At 43.4% G+C, this 17,305-nt stretch overlaps 1 protein-coding gene across 1 annotated transcript in view; it reads left to right on the top strand.

Annotated features, from left to right (window-relative positions):
- The window catches only part of LOC114051689 (serine/threonine-protein kinase TNNI3K), a 336,380-nt gene extending 319,333 nt beyond the window's left edge, over nucleotides 1-17,047 (top strand). Inside the window, exons 24-25 of the mRNA XM_027874115.1 lie at nucleotides 9,805-9,884; nucleotides 16,971-17,047. Coding sequence (XP_027729916.1) covers nucleotides 9,805-9,884; nucleotides 16,971-17,047 — 157 coding nt within the window. The remainder of the gene's footprint in view (nucleotides 1-9,804; nucleotides 9,885-16,970) is intronic.
- The last annotated feature ends 258 nt before the right edge of the window (nucleotides 17,048-17,305 follow it).

Raw genomic sequence — 17,305 nt, 5'->3', positions numbered from 1 at the left:
AGTTGGATATAATGTCTATGTGCATGCATCTAATTTGTATCTTCAAGATCTACCACAATGCTTGATACATTATACATGCTTAGGAAATGTGTGTTTTGAGTGATATGAGTAAAATATAAAATATTTTTACGTACATAAAATATAAAAATATAACATATTTATATATAACAAAAATATGCATGATACAAACATAAAATGTAATAACTTAATAAATGTATGTTGCCTTGCCTTGTTGATCTATTGATTGATGATATAGGTGATTGCTGTTTCTCCCTCAGTAGCACAGGCTAGCTCTCACTCCTGAGATATACTCACTTCTGGACTCTTGAATTCATGGATTCCTATAAAAGTCAGCTCATTTCCACTTCCTAAATAAAACCTTTCTTGATCCCCTCAGTTCCTAGTCTTCCCCTCCCCCAAGAAATTCACTTGAAATTACTTTTTTAATTATTTTTTATGTGACAGATTTATTTAATCCCTCCCATGACCCCCTACTGGAAAAAAAAAAAGAAAAACTAAATCCTGGTCAAATATAGACATACTCAACCATAATTTACTTTTTATTTATAATTTTATTTCTATATTAATATGCACTTTGCCACTGTCTAACCTGAATTGCAAGCTTTGGGGGGACCAGAGCATTTGTCATTTTCAACTTTATGTGCCCAGCACCTCAGACAATACCCAGCACACAGTAGGCACTTTAAAAAATTCTTGAAAGACAACTTTCATTCCTCTCCCAGCTATGCTTCTGACATTCTGGATTTTTCTCCCATGTCTCTCTTTCTATCTCATCCTGGAGCTTTTCTCAGTGCCTGGGCCCTTCTCAGCCTGGAATATGCATCCCCTCCCCCAGCCTTCTCACCTTGGAACATCCTTCTGCCATTGGTGACCTCCTGTAGACTCTGCTCCCACCTTTCTAGCCTCCCTCATCGTGCCCCTAGGGGCACCTCTTCCTTCTCCCTTCCCTCCAGCTGTTCACTTCCTTTCTGTGTATTGTCTTCTCCCACTAGAATATATGTTTTTGAGGGCAGACGCTGTCTTTATTTTTTACTTTTTTTTTTATCATCTCTAGCACTTAGCCCAGCTTCTGGCACATAAAGTTTATTTAATAAATACTTGGTGCCCCCTTTACCTGGTTAGTTGATAGTTGATTAATTACATATGCCCATATCGCTTTGTCCTAATAGATTATACGTTCTTTGAGGGTAGGGACTGTTTTATGTATATCTCTGTATCTCCAGGTCTTAAGACCGTACCTAGAATATAACAAACACATGCCAAATGATTGTCACATGATTTGATGAATGAACAAATGATGCAGCGAGATAGTCTAAGCAGATGCTGCTAGAATTCAGAAACAAGTAGCTGAGAACCTGGCCTGGGATGAGCTATGCAAAAAGGAAGGAAAGAACAAAGATAAGAGATTGCTTTGGAGAAATCACTCAGATTTGCTTGGTAACTGGCTGGATTGAGCTGTGGGTAAAGGGAGGCAAGCAAAATTAGTCAAAAACCAGACATCAATGGTAAATCCAGAGTCAGGGAAATTTGAAATGAAGCTCCTCATAGTCATGAGGAAGTTTGAAGGGGATTCACTGAGTGAAAGGAAATACGTTTAGGATTTTGTCATATTCCTCCACAAAGTCCTATCAGTCATCGTGGTGTGGAGATGCCCCCGAGGGAGTCTCCAAGATTACTCCCAGTGAACACAAGCTCTGGCATATTCTACCAAGTCCTCTGGGCCTCAAATCTGGAATGCTCCCTCTCCTCAGCACAGCCTCCTGCCTTCCCCAACATCCTTCAAGTATTACCTTAAATCCCACCTTCTGGAGGGGGCCTTTCCCAATTGCCCTAGACGTTATATCTTTCCCCTTTTGGGTTATGTTTGGCCCGCTCTGAATGTTTGTATCATATATTTATCTATTTATATACGTGCGGTTTTCCACATTAGAATGTAAGCTCCTTGAGGGCAGGGACTGTTTTTTCCCCTTTGTTGTATCCCTTTGTTGTATAATTTGGCACAGTGCTGAGCACATTGATTTAATAAGGCACTTAATAAATATTTGTTGTTTGATTTATTGGTTGGAATATAGGCCTAGCTGTGGGTTATAGGCACGTGGTTTGAGCACCAGTGGGTTGGCTCTGGTATGATGAATGTTTCAGCCACAACAATTCTCAGACATTTTACTACTCATAGGAAGATTGCAATCTACATTGACAGAGAGGGTCCTATCGTGTAAAATCACTGATTCTTAAAACACTTTAACCTGATAAGTTTCAAGCATTCATTTTTTAGAATCTTAGCTCAAGACTTGGCAGGGGCCTTAGCAGCTATCAAATACAAGTCCCTCATTTTCTAGATGCACAAAGCAACTAGCCCATAGTCACACAGCAAGTAATGAGGACCGTGTGGCTAGGGAAAAGATGAGAAATCAAAACTAGAGATGCAGATTTGGAAGTCGTTTGTACACAAGCAATGATGACTAGGTGCCTTCAAAAGAACACTAGCTTTGGAGTCTGAGGATATGGGTTCAGGTCCTGGCTCTGCCCATGTGACCTAAGGGACGTGGCTGGGAGGGGGTTCCTCCTAGAGGAGATAATGGCAAAAGCCCTTCCAAGGTGAAATCCTATGAAGCAAGACTAGAAGCCGTGAGAAAGATAATGAGTGTGGCCATGGAGAGATAGCAAGGACTTTGCCGATTTAAGGAGAATTCCTTAGTTCTTGTACGTCCCCGGGACGTACAGCAAGCATCTCTTCCGGAGGCTAATACAACTGACTCCAAGTCATCCTTAAGATTTTTTTTTGAAGAATTGTAATTTCCCTTCAGAGCCAGGTGATGAAGTCTTGCCTTGCTAATGTTCAACAGAAAGGCCCCTAGCCTAGGCTGAGGCAGCAAGAATGGGGAGTTGAGAAGGGAAGACCTGGGTTCTAATCCCAGTTTTTCCCTTTACTCCCTGTGTGACCTTAGGTAAGTCACTTGACTTGCAGGCATTCCAGTTTCCTATTCTGTAAAATGAAGAACTTGGGCTAGGTGACTCCTAAGGGTGCTTTCAGCTCTAAATGGAAGTTGTCGTGGCATCCAGGGTCTCCTTCCACACTAACCCCGTGATTTTAAGATCCGTGATTCCTCTGTTTGCCTTTGAAATACAACCGCTGGGTTTGGTTTTCCTGCAATACCCATTTCGCAGTAACCTCTGTCTCCATGATATGCTTTGGCCATTGCCCTTTCACTGTGGTGAGAGCTATAAATTCATTTTCATTTAGGATATTGTGGGGCAGCAATGGTGACAAAGACAAAGCATTCTTCTGTAAGCAGCCAGAATGAAATCATGAATAAATAAACATGGTGAGCTTCCCGGGTAAATTAAGAAATGTTTATTCATAGAGGAATTCAGAGCAGAGTGTGAGCAGGACCGTTGAAAAGGTGGGGCAAATGGGTCTCCACTTCTAATAGGATGCATGCTACTCCTGTTTAGATCAGAGAAAAGATGGTTGCACAGAAAGACCCTTGAAGGTTTAGAAATGCATTTATTACACACAATAATTCCATTTTAAAGGTGCCTCTTTACTTCTAGCTGAATGCCAAAACATCAGACCAAATGCCTTGAGTAGCTTCTCCCAGGTTTCTTATCAATTCCCCTTTCAGAACAAAATAATACTGAAACCCTTTTCTTAGATATTTCATTAGGCTTCTCACCGCTCTTTCTCAGTCATTAATTGCTTGTTGGTGACAACAAACAGACATTCTGGGCAGCTCTTTTCCTAGCTACGTTGTTTCTTTTGAGTGAAAGGAATCATTTCCAACCTTGATCTAATCCTCCCCAGTCAAGATGTAAGATTTCATAAGCTATCTAGCCTCATTATAAACATTTGATTTGTCATGAAGTGAAACAGAACGCTGTGTCATTTTAATGTCCAATCTTTACTTGGAGAGAAGAAATGCGGAAATGTATTTTCTTCCCTTTGTTTGAATGATGGGAGACTCTGGGTGTAGAATGCTATATATTTTTTTCAATGTTGTCGATGGGTGAGTTGGTTTTGTCTCACTGTTTGAGGGGGTCTTTTCCTTTGTGACAACGGGAGGTTCTTGTGGGGTAAAAGATGAGGCTAGGTCTGAAGAGGGTGTTGATGTCAGTTACAAAGGGCATCAACACAAGTTTTAAAAATAGTAACAATAGAAACAGAATCAAATAAGCAAACACATGTGTATTCACATTCTAAATAGCAGCATTACTAGAGTCTGAGGCCAAAAGACCTGCTTCACCATAAGACATTTGTGTGTGAGGATGCTGGGCATCAGTGAGGTGCTACTGCCAATTAAAAAAATAAAGTACCCCAAAATGAAAACCAATGGATGAGCCTTCTCCATGCCCAGATAACTTTAGTCCATTTTCAGTTGCATGAAAACTAATTGAATCAATTTGCACGGATGAGAAATTTTGCTGGAAGACTTTAATCACAGAGAAACATAATGGTTTTCTGCTCCACATAGTCAGGGACACGATATTACCTTTAGGAAGATGAATTCATGTGGAGGATTCAGAAAGCACTTGGGCCTGAATTTAGGGAAGCTTCTAAAGAGTCAGTTAGAAAGCTCTGTTTGGGGTTGATATTTTAATGTTTCAGAAAGGAACCAGAAGGCAGGGAGTTGACCGAACCAGTAGGAGTAGCAGTTGCGGTGGGGGTGGTACTAGTAGTAAGTGGTAGTGGCAGTAGCAGACATGGTCTCAGAGCACTAATTTAGCATTTCCTGAAATTGTCACAGCCTATTGTGAGAAATGGGGAAGAATTTCCTGGGCTCCAAGATCTCGCTTTGATACTACCACTCCCCTTGGCCCATAACTCAGACAAAGCAGGCAGAGGGGCAGCGATCATTCTTCTGTGAATGGATTCAATTGTCTGACTCCAGGGACACCATTCCCAAGGCAGGGGGGCCAAACCTGGCTTCGGTTACACTTGGCATCCTTAATGAGCTTGAAAAAGAAGAAAATCTTTTGAAACATGAAGTCAAGGAAGGGAAAGAAAGTTTTCCCAAGCGTGTTTCTCCTGCTCACTTTAGTGAGCCATGGAACTCTTAATTTACAGCCTAACATGAAGAATATTTCCTTCCAATTGGTATTTAAATGGAGATGAAATAGGCAGGAGTTGTTTACGCCTCCACAAATTATTGTGCTGAGTAACCATGTGTATTTATGGATGCAGGGAGTGAGATAGAGAGACATAAGGAGAAAGAAAAACGGAGAGACAGATAGACTGACGGCTGACATACTGACAAATAGACAAACTGACAGAAAGACTGACTGACAAGTGATTGACAGATGGACCTGCTGACAGACAGGTAGACATCCTGACAGATGGACTGACGCCTGACTGGCTGACTGACTGGTGACTGATGGAGGAACACAAACAGAGAGAGTATAGGACATGATTTGAGGTCCTGCCCAGAGAACCCCAGATAATCAGCTCTGCCTAGAAGTGTGAAAGAGCTGAAAATAGATTATCACCTCCTCAAGATAAGATCTAGGAAAGGGGAGAGAGCTTGGTGTGCTATGGGAGAGAAAACACTGTTCATAGAATCAGAGGGCCTGGGTTCAAATCCTGCCTGCTCCTGACATTTGCTGTCTGTGCTGCTCAAGTCAAATTACTCTCCCTAGCCGACAGTTGGGTGGGCTGACCACTGAGGAGCCTTCCCACTCTAGGGATCTGTAAATAGAATCCACCTGGTCCTGAGTTAAGTCTGGCAGCATCACAGTCTCCTGCCTAAGTGAAAACACCCTTGACCTAGCCAAAAGGAATGAAACATTCACTGAGGGTCTACTCTGGCCAAGGCACAGTGCTAGGTCCCTGGGATGGAGCACTGTCCAGGCCTTCAAGGAGCTAACAAATCTCATCCAAGAGACATGCACTCTACATGGTAGAGAGGAATCAGGGCAAAGGAGAGATCCAAGGTCCTCTAGTAAAATCTTAGGAGAAAAGGATCCCTTTTAGCTGGAAAATTGAGGAAGACTTCATGGAGGAAGTGGCACCTGTGGTGGGCTTTGAAGGGAGACAAGAGTTTCAATAGGCAGAGATAGAGAGGGACTATGTTCCATGAAGGGGGTGAGGGGCAGTCAGAAAGGACGCTTAAGAATGCAGGGCACAATTGTGCAGCACTTTGTAGCCTGGTTTAGCTAAAGGAGAGAAGGTGGGATCTGAGCACAAAAGAAGGCTTGAAAGGGAGTTTGGAGCCATAAATGTGAAGGTCTAATTGTTAGACCAAAGAGATTTAGGGATGTCAGTGAGCTCAGGAAAGAGTTTGAGGCTGTAGAAAAAGTGGGACCTCAGAGCAGAGAGACAGGCTCATGCTTAGACCAGTGAGTGAGGAAGATTCTTTTGGCCACTCTGGGAGAATGGATTGGAGATGGGAGACAGGGTGAAGAGTAAGGAAGTGACCACAGACACAAGTCCAGGCCAGAGGCCTGACCCAGGGGAAGTGATCCAACCTGAACAGAGAGGAGAGGATGAAAAAGAGAGAGGGGTGGGGAGGGAAGGAGAGAGAGGTGGGGGGGGGAGAGAAAGAGAGACAGAAACAGAGAGACAGAGACAGAGAGAGAGAGCTGAAGAAGGAGCCCTCCATGTGAAGTCTTGAGGTAGGTTCACATCTGGATCTGTTGTAGCAATCTTAGCAATCTTGGAAACCATGGTGGCTCCCTAGACCTTGACCTTGGTGCCCAGAACCTCAAAGGGAGGCAGTTGGACTGAATGAGTGGGCACAATGAAAAAGGCATAGGATTTGGAGTCAGATGACATGTATTAGAATCCTCCTTTTGATGCTACCTGTGAACACTGGGCAAATCCCTTCACTTCCCTTAGACTCAGTTTTTTCATCTGTAAAATAGGGCTGTTGTATTTGATGGCCTCTTAGCAATAAATCCCTGATCTTATCACATCTGTGGATGAGAGAGATGGGAGGGGGAGTAGACTGGGGACAGTCCTAGATGGAGGAGGCTTGAACCTGTTATCTTCTCAGGGACCTTCTACGAAGTTTCATTGATTTTTTTTCCCATTGTGTGGCTTCCCTGTGCTATTAGATTTACGGTGTGACTATGACGTCAGATTATATTTGGTTTTGAATAGTCATTATTTTTTGCCATTTGGTCAGAGCAGGTAGATGGGTTCAGTGGAGGGGGGGGCTGCATTTGGAGCCAGAGGACCGAGGTTAGATCCCTGCTCTTCTACTCACTCCTCCAATGTCCTTGACAAAATATGCCTCTCCTAGCCTCAGTTTCCTCATCTGAAATATGAAGGAGATGGATGATGAACTGGCTTCTGCAGCACCTGCCAAGCTACATCTGTGATCTTAGAGAAATCTGTGGGCCTCAGTTTCTTTATGTGTAACCTAAAGAGGGAGTACTAGAAATCCAGAGATGTCAATGTAAAACTCCCGGGTTAAAATATAATTGGGAAATGTTTAACCAAATAAATAGGAATACAATAGAGATAATGTTCATTTGCGGCTTCCTAAGTCAACCTGCTGCCCCCAGGGATCTGCTTCTATTTGAGCTTGAACCCCTGGACTAGAAGACTATGAAAGGCCCTTCCGTCTCTGAATCTGTATCCTCCAATGCTCGTTCAGTCTCCCCCAATAGGGGAAGGGGAAAGAAACAAGCATTTATTACATGCCTACTATGTGCTGGCACTGTGCTAAGTGCTTCTCCAATACTAGCTCCTTTGATCCTCACAAAAACCTGGGAGGTAAATGCTGTTATTATCCCCATTTAAAGTTGATGGAACTGAGGTGGATGGAAGTGAAGTGACTTTCCCAGGGTCACACAGCTAGTAAGTGCCTGAGGCTGGGTCTGAACTCAAGTCTGTAAGCTGTAGCCTAAGCATAGCTCCACATGTACAGAAATATTACTGACGACAATTTTGTAAATGATCGTTGGAATTGGTATAGTTCAGGGGAACAGCTTCTCGGACAGAACGAAGATACTGAGGCTAAGCATCAGGAGACCTTTCATCTGGTTCTATTGCTCAGACTCTCCAGTTGTACCCCCTTCTCAGATGCTACCCACTCCCACACCTCGGGTTAGTAAGAAGGCATAGATGGAAGCAGCACCTGCCCCTTCCCAGCGCCACCGCAATGAAGGGACAGATTCTCTCAGCCATTTGAAACACTTTGAGAGCATACAAATGTATAAAATGAGGCCATATTATCCTCAAACTAGCACACAAGCTATTTTCTCCTGCGTTTTTCAAAGGAAAAAAAAAAATCCACTTCCAGAAAGAGCGAAGTTTCTGCCTCCAGCCTCCCTGCCCTGGAATTACCCAAGCAGTGTATTCAATAGAAATGTTGCTCCGCGACGCTTCTGTCTTCAGGCACGATTCTAGGTACAAGCTGTCTCCCTCCACCACCAATAGGACAGCTCTCTAAGGACAAACTCAGCTTCACTATTTTTTCTTTGTGCCCCCAGGGCCTAGGATAGTGTCCATCTCATTGATAAATGCGCATTGGCTATTTCTGAAGGCTGTTTAGTTTGCCAAGAGAATTTCCTCTCTGGGCCTCAGTTTTACCATCTATGCAATGGAAGAGTTTTGACTGGATGACCTCCGAGGTTCGGACCACTCCGCCTCTCCCTATTCCCCACTTCCCCCCCCACCCCCCCCACCCCACCCCGGAAAACAAACACAGGCAAGCTGGGGAACCTTCCCTACCTGCCATTAGTTCGCAATGGCCGTCATTGGAATCCGGGCGCCAGCTGCATTGTTGTGAGTCACAGTTCTCATCTGGGTCCACCTTCAGCGAGCATGCGGGTCCTGGAGGATCTCTGGATGCTTGGACAACTGCTGTCCGCCTCTGGCAAGCCTAGAAACAAGGGGAAGTGAAGGGAAGGGGCGGCTCAGCGCTGTCTGTCCGTCTCCGTCCTTCTCCTGAAGTCCACGTGGCCGCAGTCAACATCCATCTGTCTCTCATGTTTACCCTTCCTTTGTGCAGTTTCCGTGGGGGAGAAGGCCAAACACGCGGCCAAGGCCCAAAGTCAGTAATGAAGGAAAACAGCTTGGTGACGGGCCTCTAGTTTTCGAGAGAGCTAACTGCGGGAAACCAGATAGCCGCCCTGGCGATTAAATATTTATTCTAGAAGACAATCACATTGTTCTTGAGAATCGCCACTCAAAGAGTTTATTTTTTTGAAGAGATGAAGTGCTGAGGTCGCCAGTGCAGATTGGCTAAATTGATTTTGATCCCACACTGAATGCCATTCTAATCCCTCAAGATGTGGAATACCACCCGGCTCTTTGGCATCGTTTGTCATTCACTGTCCACTGAACAGCCTTGATAGCCGGCTTCCAAACCATCGTTTTTATTGATTTTTATTCACTGTTTTACTCTGGGGACAGAGGCAGCCCAGCATCAGGGAAGGAGGGCTGCAAATGGAACCAGAGAACACCGGGGTTCAGTTCTAGCCTCTGACATCAGCTGTGTGACCACAGGCAAGTCACCTACTCCCTCCATGCCCTCAGGCAAGTGCCTAAGACTGGGAGTCTGGAGAAGTGGCTATCGCATTGGTGGAGGGAGTTCTCAGAATGCTCCTTACGCCAATGGAGTCACAGGATCCTCCAAAGAGAAAGGTCATCCTTTAAAGATCAAGGATCAGGAAGCAGTTCTGGTGATCCCCCACAGAAAACAATCCATTTTCTTTCTTTTGTATTTTTTCCCAAAGTTACTTTCTGGGGGGAGGGGGCGCTCCCACAAAACGAGTCAAACATATGTTCCTGAAAATGCAAACTAATGTTTTGTGGAACTTCTTTTCTGAATTTTTCAGTTCTGGACAGATCCTCGATCAAGGTCGGTCTCTGGAAGAGATGAGGAGAAACTTTCAGTTCCCCGCAATTGACAAAAATGGTAAGGGCCCTACCATTTGAAATACTTCAAAAGCAAAAGCTGCCCTTTCGGGGTTGATATTCACTTAGTAGACAAGGATTTTTAAAAAATTAAATTTAATAACCACTAACAAAAACATTCAAATATAATCACGTACTACACACTACTATTTGTAGATTGTTTAAAAAAACATCTGTATTAAATTTAGCAAGCTAATAACCCTAACCTGAACCATTACTAGGGCAGGGCGACTGGCACTTTTTGTCATGAGTGAAGACTGGATAACCTTTTGTTGAAAGATCATCAGGCACCAATATTTAAAATAATTATTTTTAAACTTTATTACATTTTTATTTCCATAGCAATTGTCTGGCAGCATAGAAACCCCCGAGCTTGAATACCTACTTAGCAAGGTTAATTGATTAAAATGTGGAGCTACAGATGATACTTTCTCCCCAGTCCTCATTCACCTGCCCCTCACCCTGCCCATGGAAAGCAGGTGTCCTGGGATCTCCTATCACAGAGAACAGTGGCTCAGTGGCACAGGATCATAGACGTGCCATTATCCTCACAAGTTTTTTTTTTTTTTCAAAAAAATTTCCATCTTCCATTTTCAATCCCACAAATAAACAAGAAGTTCTTCCAATAATGAAAACTATTCCAGCTCTGAGATCATCTTTTATAGAACCAAACATTTTGGACATCAGTCATTTCCAGTGAGATTTATAATGGTCAGAAACCAAGGCACAGTAGCCTCAGAGAAGTCTTGTAGTTGACAGCCTCAAAAGAAGGGTATAGCATATTTCACTTTCCCTGTAAGGAGATGTTGTGTGAAAAACCCAACACCTTAATTTCATAGATAGAGAAACTGAGGCAGAGAAAGCTGAAATGGGTTAAATGAATTTACATGAGTAATAAGTCAAATAACCAACATTTCTACTCTAGTCCTTTTTCTCTAAAACCAGGGCTCTTTTCACTACCCTCTGATGCTACACACATTTCTGACATTCTAGCTAAAAGAAATATGGTGGCAGTCTTCCCAAGGACACTAGTGTTGAGGTTTCTTCCCCCACCCCATTGAGCCACTATCCCAGAGTTTTCCCTCCCACTTAAATGAATTTTTCTTAATATTCCTTCCATTGATCACTTTGTACCTAGGTTTTCATCTGATAGAATTATAGAATTTTATATTCAGAACATTCCCCAGTAGACATCAGTCTAGCCCATCCATACATGAATAAGAATCCTGCCTACAGACATCCAACAAATGATCATGCAGTCTTTGCTCAAAGACTTCAGTGAGGATAACCCGCTCCCTGAAATGGTGCTTGTTTAGCAAAAGAAAAGAAAACCTTGCAACTATTGTAGGAAAACCCTCTCTAGCCCATTACACTGCAGGGGACTCTTGACTATAGTCTTCATGTGTCACACCCTTCCCCACCCCCAATGACCCTGATTGTTCACAAGAAGGGAGGGTAAGGGGCATGGAGAAAACAGTAGGAAGACCAACTCAAGGCCTATCCTCTATGGAAAAATTGTCCTGATTCTCTCACATGTTAGTACGCACAATCTCAAACCACTTTTTATTCATTTAAGTGTTATCATATTTATCTTAACATACTTGAATATGTCTTTGCGGTCTTACCAGTTAGAGTGTATGCTACTTGCTCATCAGGATTGTTTCATTCTTGGTATCTTCACCCCTTCTTCTAGCATAGTACTTGGTACATAGTAGGTTCTCCATAAAATGTTCATTAATTGATTAAAGATATATCTATACACATACCAACATTGTGGAGTGATTCTTCAGCCCAGAGCTACATTACAGACAGGTAAACACAACCATCGACCATGAACATGGCACTAGTCACGTCGAAGCCAACTGGGAGGGGTGGAATTGGCACAGACAATTTTACCAGAAAACAGAGATTGTTCTCCAAGCCCACAGAAGCAACCTCTCTACTTCTTTAGAGAGGGAGGCCATGACACAGGTTATTGGAAGCCATGAGGGCAGGAAGTATGAGAGTCTCCTAAGACAGTCAGAGCAACCCATTCTTTCCCCTAAGTCTGGGAATTCATGTTCCCAAGGAGGTAAGCTGTATGCACTCCCCTCTGTAAGCCTTCTTCTTTGGACTGTATGGGGAACTGGAAAATGGGTTATCTAAACAGATCCTATTTCTTAAGGCAGGTGCATTTTCAGGGATTTAAGAAACATAAATGAGGTTAACACACCTGCTTGATGGAATAAGAAATCTGCCCCAAAGGCCCTGAACTGAAGCCTTCCGATTTTAAGATGGTATAAGTGATTTGGATGACCTCACCAATGTGCTCAGTCTACAGACTCAGCATTACCTGAGGCATTAGAAAGCTATTTAGAAAAATACTCTGAGGAGCTGGATGGATGAGGCTGCAATACTTGGAAACATTACAGAAAGGGGCTTTTATGATTTTGACTTTCAGCTCTTGCCTGGAAAGTGGCAAGCACCATTTATCAGCAGCTTTACAACATAATTGTGTTGTCCGGTAACAGATTTTTTGGGAGGGGGGGGTGGAGGTGGAAATTGTGATCATGAGTCAAATCATCTCTTTTTTATATATAACTGTAATTTCATTTCCTCATACTTTTATAGATGTGACTATATAGCTATAAAATATGGAGTATCCTTTGAAATGTCTTCCCTGACCAGAAGTATTGCATTTCAAAGGGGAGTTTCAAAATGGAGCAAATACTTCACTGAAATCTATGTTTCTTCAAGAAACATCACTTGTGGCCAGATTCCATAGGATGGAGAAATAAAAGAGAAATGCACTGGCTCGGTCACTGTAGGGACATTTGGCCATTGGGCATCTGTGGCCTTTATCGGAGGAAAGGGGATAATTATGAAAATCACCACCGGCACCAATTGGTCACTTTAAGATTTATAACATGTTTTATAGAATTCTCAGACACGTCGGGAGATTTTGAAAGAGAGAAACTTTTCTTTGGAATAGAAACTCCTGTAGCTGGTAAAGCAAGATCGGAAAATCTTAGAATCCCAAGGTTGGAAGAACATTGGTTTCCAACCATCCACTCAATCCCATGCCTGAATATTGAGTGATATCTCCTCGACAATATCCCTAACAAATGGTCACCTAGCCACCACTTGCAGACTGAGCATCCATTAGGGTTATTGACTTAGAGTTGGAAGAGACCCCACTCCTTCAGTTTAGAGAAACTGAGGCCCAGAGAGGTCAAGTCCCTTGCCCAAGGTCATAAAATATTCCATGGAAGAACAGGGAATTACTAATCCAGCATATTTTCTACTGTAAGGGAGTGGAAGAGGGAAGGAAATAAGCATTTATTAAGTGCCTACTATGTGCTAGGAACTATACTAAGCACTGCACAAAATACTATCTCATTTGAAATTGATACAAGATTCTTCCCATTATGCTAAGCCCTGCAGTCAACCTGTGCCTTCTTGCCATGAGCTAACATGGGCTAGGGGAAGCTCTCTAGCCAGGTGACAGGCTTCCAGAGGTAGAAACCCTGGGATAAAAATAATAATAATAATAATAATAACAACAACAATAGTAGTAGTAGTAATAACAGCTAGCCCTTATATAGTGTTTAAGGTTTGCAAAGTACTTTATAAATATGATCCTATTTTATCCTCACAACAACCCAAGGAGGTAGGTGCTACTATTATCCCCATTTTACAGATGAGGGAACTGAGGCTGAGAGATGAAGTAAATTGCCCAGGATTGTACCACTAGTAAGTATCAGAGACAGGAACTGAACTTGAGTGTTCCTGACTACAAATCTAGTGTGCCAATGACACTTGAGGACCTTCCTGGAGAGGCTCCCTCAACACATCTGTTATCTCTTCTGCTGATGGACTTCAGGGTCTCTCTACCTTTGGCCCTCTTCCAGATCTGACCTCTGCAAGTCTTTCCTTCCAAAGTTAAATGTCAAGGAAGTGAGTGTAGAGGGGAAGGAGTGTCGGCTTTGGAATCGAGAGATCTGGGTTTGCACCCCAATTCTGACATAGACTACCTACGTGACATAGGACAAATTTCAGTTTTTCTGAAATGCGGTTTTCTTGTCTGTTCAATGAGGTGGTTGAAGTCAGTGATCTCCAAACTCTCTTCCTGATCTAAAGTGGGGCAGCAGATAGAAGGCTGAACTTTGGAGTCAGAAAGTCTTCAGTTCTAATCCATCCCCAGACACTTATTAGCTGGGGGAGCCTGGGAAAGTCTCTTAACATCCTTCAGACTCAGTTTCCTCATCTGTAAAGCACTTTGCAAATCTTAAAGCATCATCTAAAATGATTGGGAAGCTTATGATCCCCTGATTCTGGAGAGAACACACTTTGCCACCAACACCCTGGGTCCAATGTCAGTTACCTCCTCCTACAACTGACCGGCTCCCAGGACTCATCGCTGGCAGGCCTTCTGGTGTTGCCTTCTGCTCTTCCTCTGGCTTTAGTGCCACCCTGAGATTGGCCCCTGGTCTTGGCACAGAAAGAGGGCCTTCCCGTTCTTTAGTGGACTTCTGCTCCCTCTCTCTGGTTTTCACTCGAATCCCGTGGGAAAGTGTAGCCCAGGACACAACCCAGACCTGGGAGGGTTCCACGGAGACCACCAGGGGCTCCATTATAGGCATTGAGGATTGAGGGCTTAAACCAACTGGGATGCAGCTCAGCAGAGAGTCTGAGGGAATTGATCCTGCCTCAGGGGGCATGATTTCACTTGTTTTTTTGTTTTGTTTTTTTTCATTTTTCTAATGTACATGCATTTGTTTTTACTGAGACTGAACAAATATGACACTATTTATTTTGGTTAGCATTTGTAGACTGCTTTGAGGTTTACAGAGTACTTTATAAATTGTATCTCATTTTATCTTCAAAACAACCCGGGAAAGCAAGTGCTATAAATTTTCTCCCTATTTTACAAATGAGGAAAGTGAAGCAGAGTATAGTTAGGTGACTTGCTTTGGGTCATACAACCCTGAAGGTATGAGGCTGATTTGAACTCAGGTCTTCTTAACTCCAGGTCCAGCACTCTACTCACTGAGCCATGCACGTTGAAACACGTTTCATCATTCCACACCATCCACTAACAATACAGGCATACGTACTCATACACACTCACACACATAAACCCTGACACTCACTCACACACATATACACACTCATACACACTCACATAAACCCTCACACACACATACACACACTCATACATACATGAACCCTCTCACACACTCACACATACACACACTCACACACACTCACACACATATATACACTCACACACTCTCACATAAACCCTCACACACATACACACACTCATACACACATGAACCCTCTCACACACTCACACACTCACACACACTCACACACACACTCACACTCACACTGCACAGTCTGACTTTGTTTATCTTTTCAACCTACACTAAGAAGAAAGCAACGAAGGAGGCTAGGAGTCTGGTGGGCAGAGGCTTTCACATGAGCTGCATTAGTTCCCAGTCTATCCCATGATCTGACTCAATGATTTTGACAGGAAGTAAGTCTTCTCACCCAACTGCACATTGCTGTGTGTCTTGAGAATTTAGGGGAGTGGGTTGGACTTGGAAACTTGGCAGTCCTGGACAAGAGCAGCTGAGCAGCAATGATTGTTGACCAATGAGGTGAAGGCTGGTGGTTGGCATTCACATCTCAGCTCAGGAAATACCATTTCTAGTAAACAACTGCTCTTCTGCCCAGGGTAGTTGGGGCTCTCAATACTGGCTACATTGTCTTGAAGAATGAGTTCCTTTCTTTGGTTGGGGAGAAATCTGCTTGGATGGTCAGAGTGTGCTGCATTTGAGAACTATGCAAAAGAGGGATGGGGATCCTCAGGAGGTCATGGATGTCCTCCCCTCACTGGGGGTCTTAAGAGGAGACTGCGTGACCACTTGCAAGGGATGTGGTGGGGACAGGCATGGTAGGAGTCAATGGACTTTGATGTGCAGCATAAAGCTGAGTTCTGGACCTTCCAAAGTGGGGAAAGATGCTCCAAACAGAAAATAAAAAGCAACATGGTTTAAGGATTGAAGTATTTGGTGTGGAATTAGGAAGATTTGTGTTCAGATTCTGCCTCTGATGATTTCAGACTAGGTAACCATGGACAGAACACCAAATCTCTTCATTGCCCCAGGCAACTCCAAATTATAGGCCATGTTGATCTGTATTAATGGAGAAAACCTTCTACCCTAGCTGTGTGACCTTGAGCAAAACCGAAGCCTCTCTGAATTTCAATGTTCTCATCTATAATCTTACTTGCAGTACCTACTGGGAAGTGTGCTATTTGGAGGCTCAAATGAGAATGGTAAGGACAATGGCAATGTCAGCTGTGATCACTAATGATCTCATCTCTTTCAAAGTCTGGTTCTGATGATTGCTAAGTTTGGAATCTTTGTAAGAGGAAAGAAAGAAAATCATCCTGTCCTCCCTCAATCAATCAGCAAACATTTATTGTGTGTCTACTATGTGCCAGGCACTGTGCCGAGTACTGGAGATACAAAAACAGTAACTGGAGTCCCTTCTCCCACAAGGGAACAAAGGTCCAAGGAGAATAGGCTGAACCTGGACCCTTCATCCAAGCCCATCTCTGCCATTTCATGTCTGGGTAACTTTGGGCCAGTCCCTTAAAATCTCTGGGCCTTGGTTTCTTCCTATGAAAAATGAAGGGGTTTGACCATACAACCTCTCTGGTTCTTTCAGCTCTGGAGCCATGATTCTGTGATCCCAAATAAATATAAAATGCATGCAAGTTAAGTACCAAGGCTCCTTGGGCAGTATTTATGCACATGGGTGAAAGCCAAATACCCAACATTCCAATTTCCCTTCAACTCTGCTTATTTCCTAAGTGATAACATTTAAGCTTAATTTTCCTTTCGGTAATGGAGCACCAGCAGCTGTTGACCAAATTCTGCAGACGTGCTGGAAAGAAACTGGCAAATAAACAGCTTACTTATCATGGAAACTATGTTCTTGTTATCATTGGCTCCAGGCTGGGCTGTAAAAGGAAAGTGGGTGATGGAGGTAAACAGAGTCACGAATTCCAGCTGAACTTGGGCTCTCTTTGCAGGCTACGTGTCGGACCCCATGAGTCCCATGGCCTTCCAGGCCCCTCACCATGGGGGCAGCTTGGAGGACAGCAGCTGACCAGCCAGGCATCTACCTGAGGAGAGACTGGCTTCCCACCAACCATCTCAAGCCTCCTGGGCAGCCAGGCTTCCAATTACAGAGGGAGAGTTCATCCCGAGAGATCACTTGAAATGGCTTTGCTTATTTACTGATTCTGTGTAATTTTCAGCCACAAATTGGGCTGTGGATTTATGTCGAAAATATTAAAATGCAAAAGAATGAAGCTAGAAATGGAGGTTGAAAAATCGTTTTTAATTTTGTAAACTAACACTAAGT

Source organism: Vombatus ursinus, unplaced genomic scaffold (genome assembly GCF_900497805.2).
Source record: "Vombatus ursinus unplaced genomic scaffold, bare-nosed wombat genome assembly UNPS02014804.1, whole genome shotgun sequence".
Classification (NCBI taxonomy): domain Eukaryota; kingdom Metazoa; phylum Chordata; class Mammalia; order Diprotodontia; family Vombatidae; genus Vombatus; species Vombatus ursinus.
Note: the sequence above shows the minus strand (reverse complement) of the source record. Positions and strands in the feature narration are given on the sequence as shown.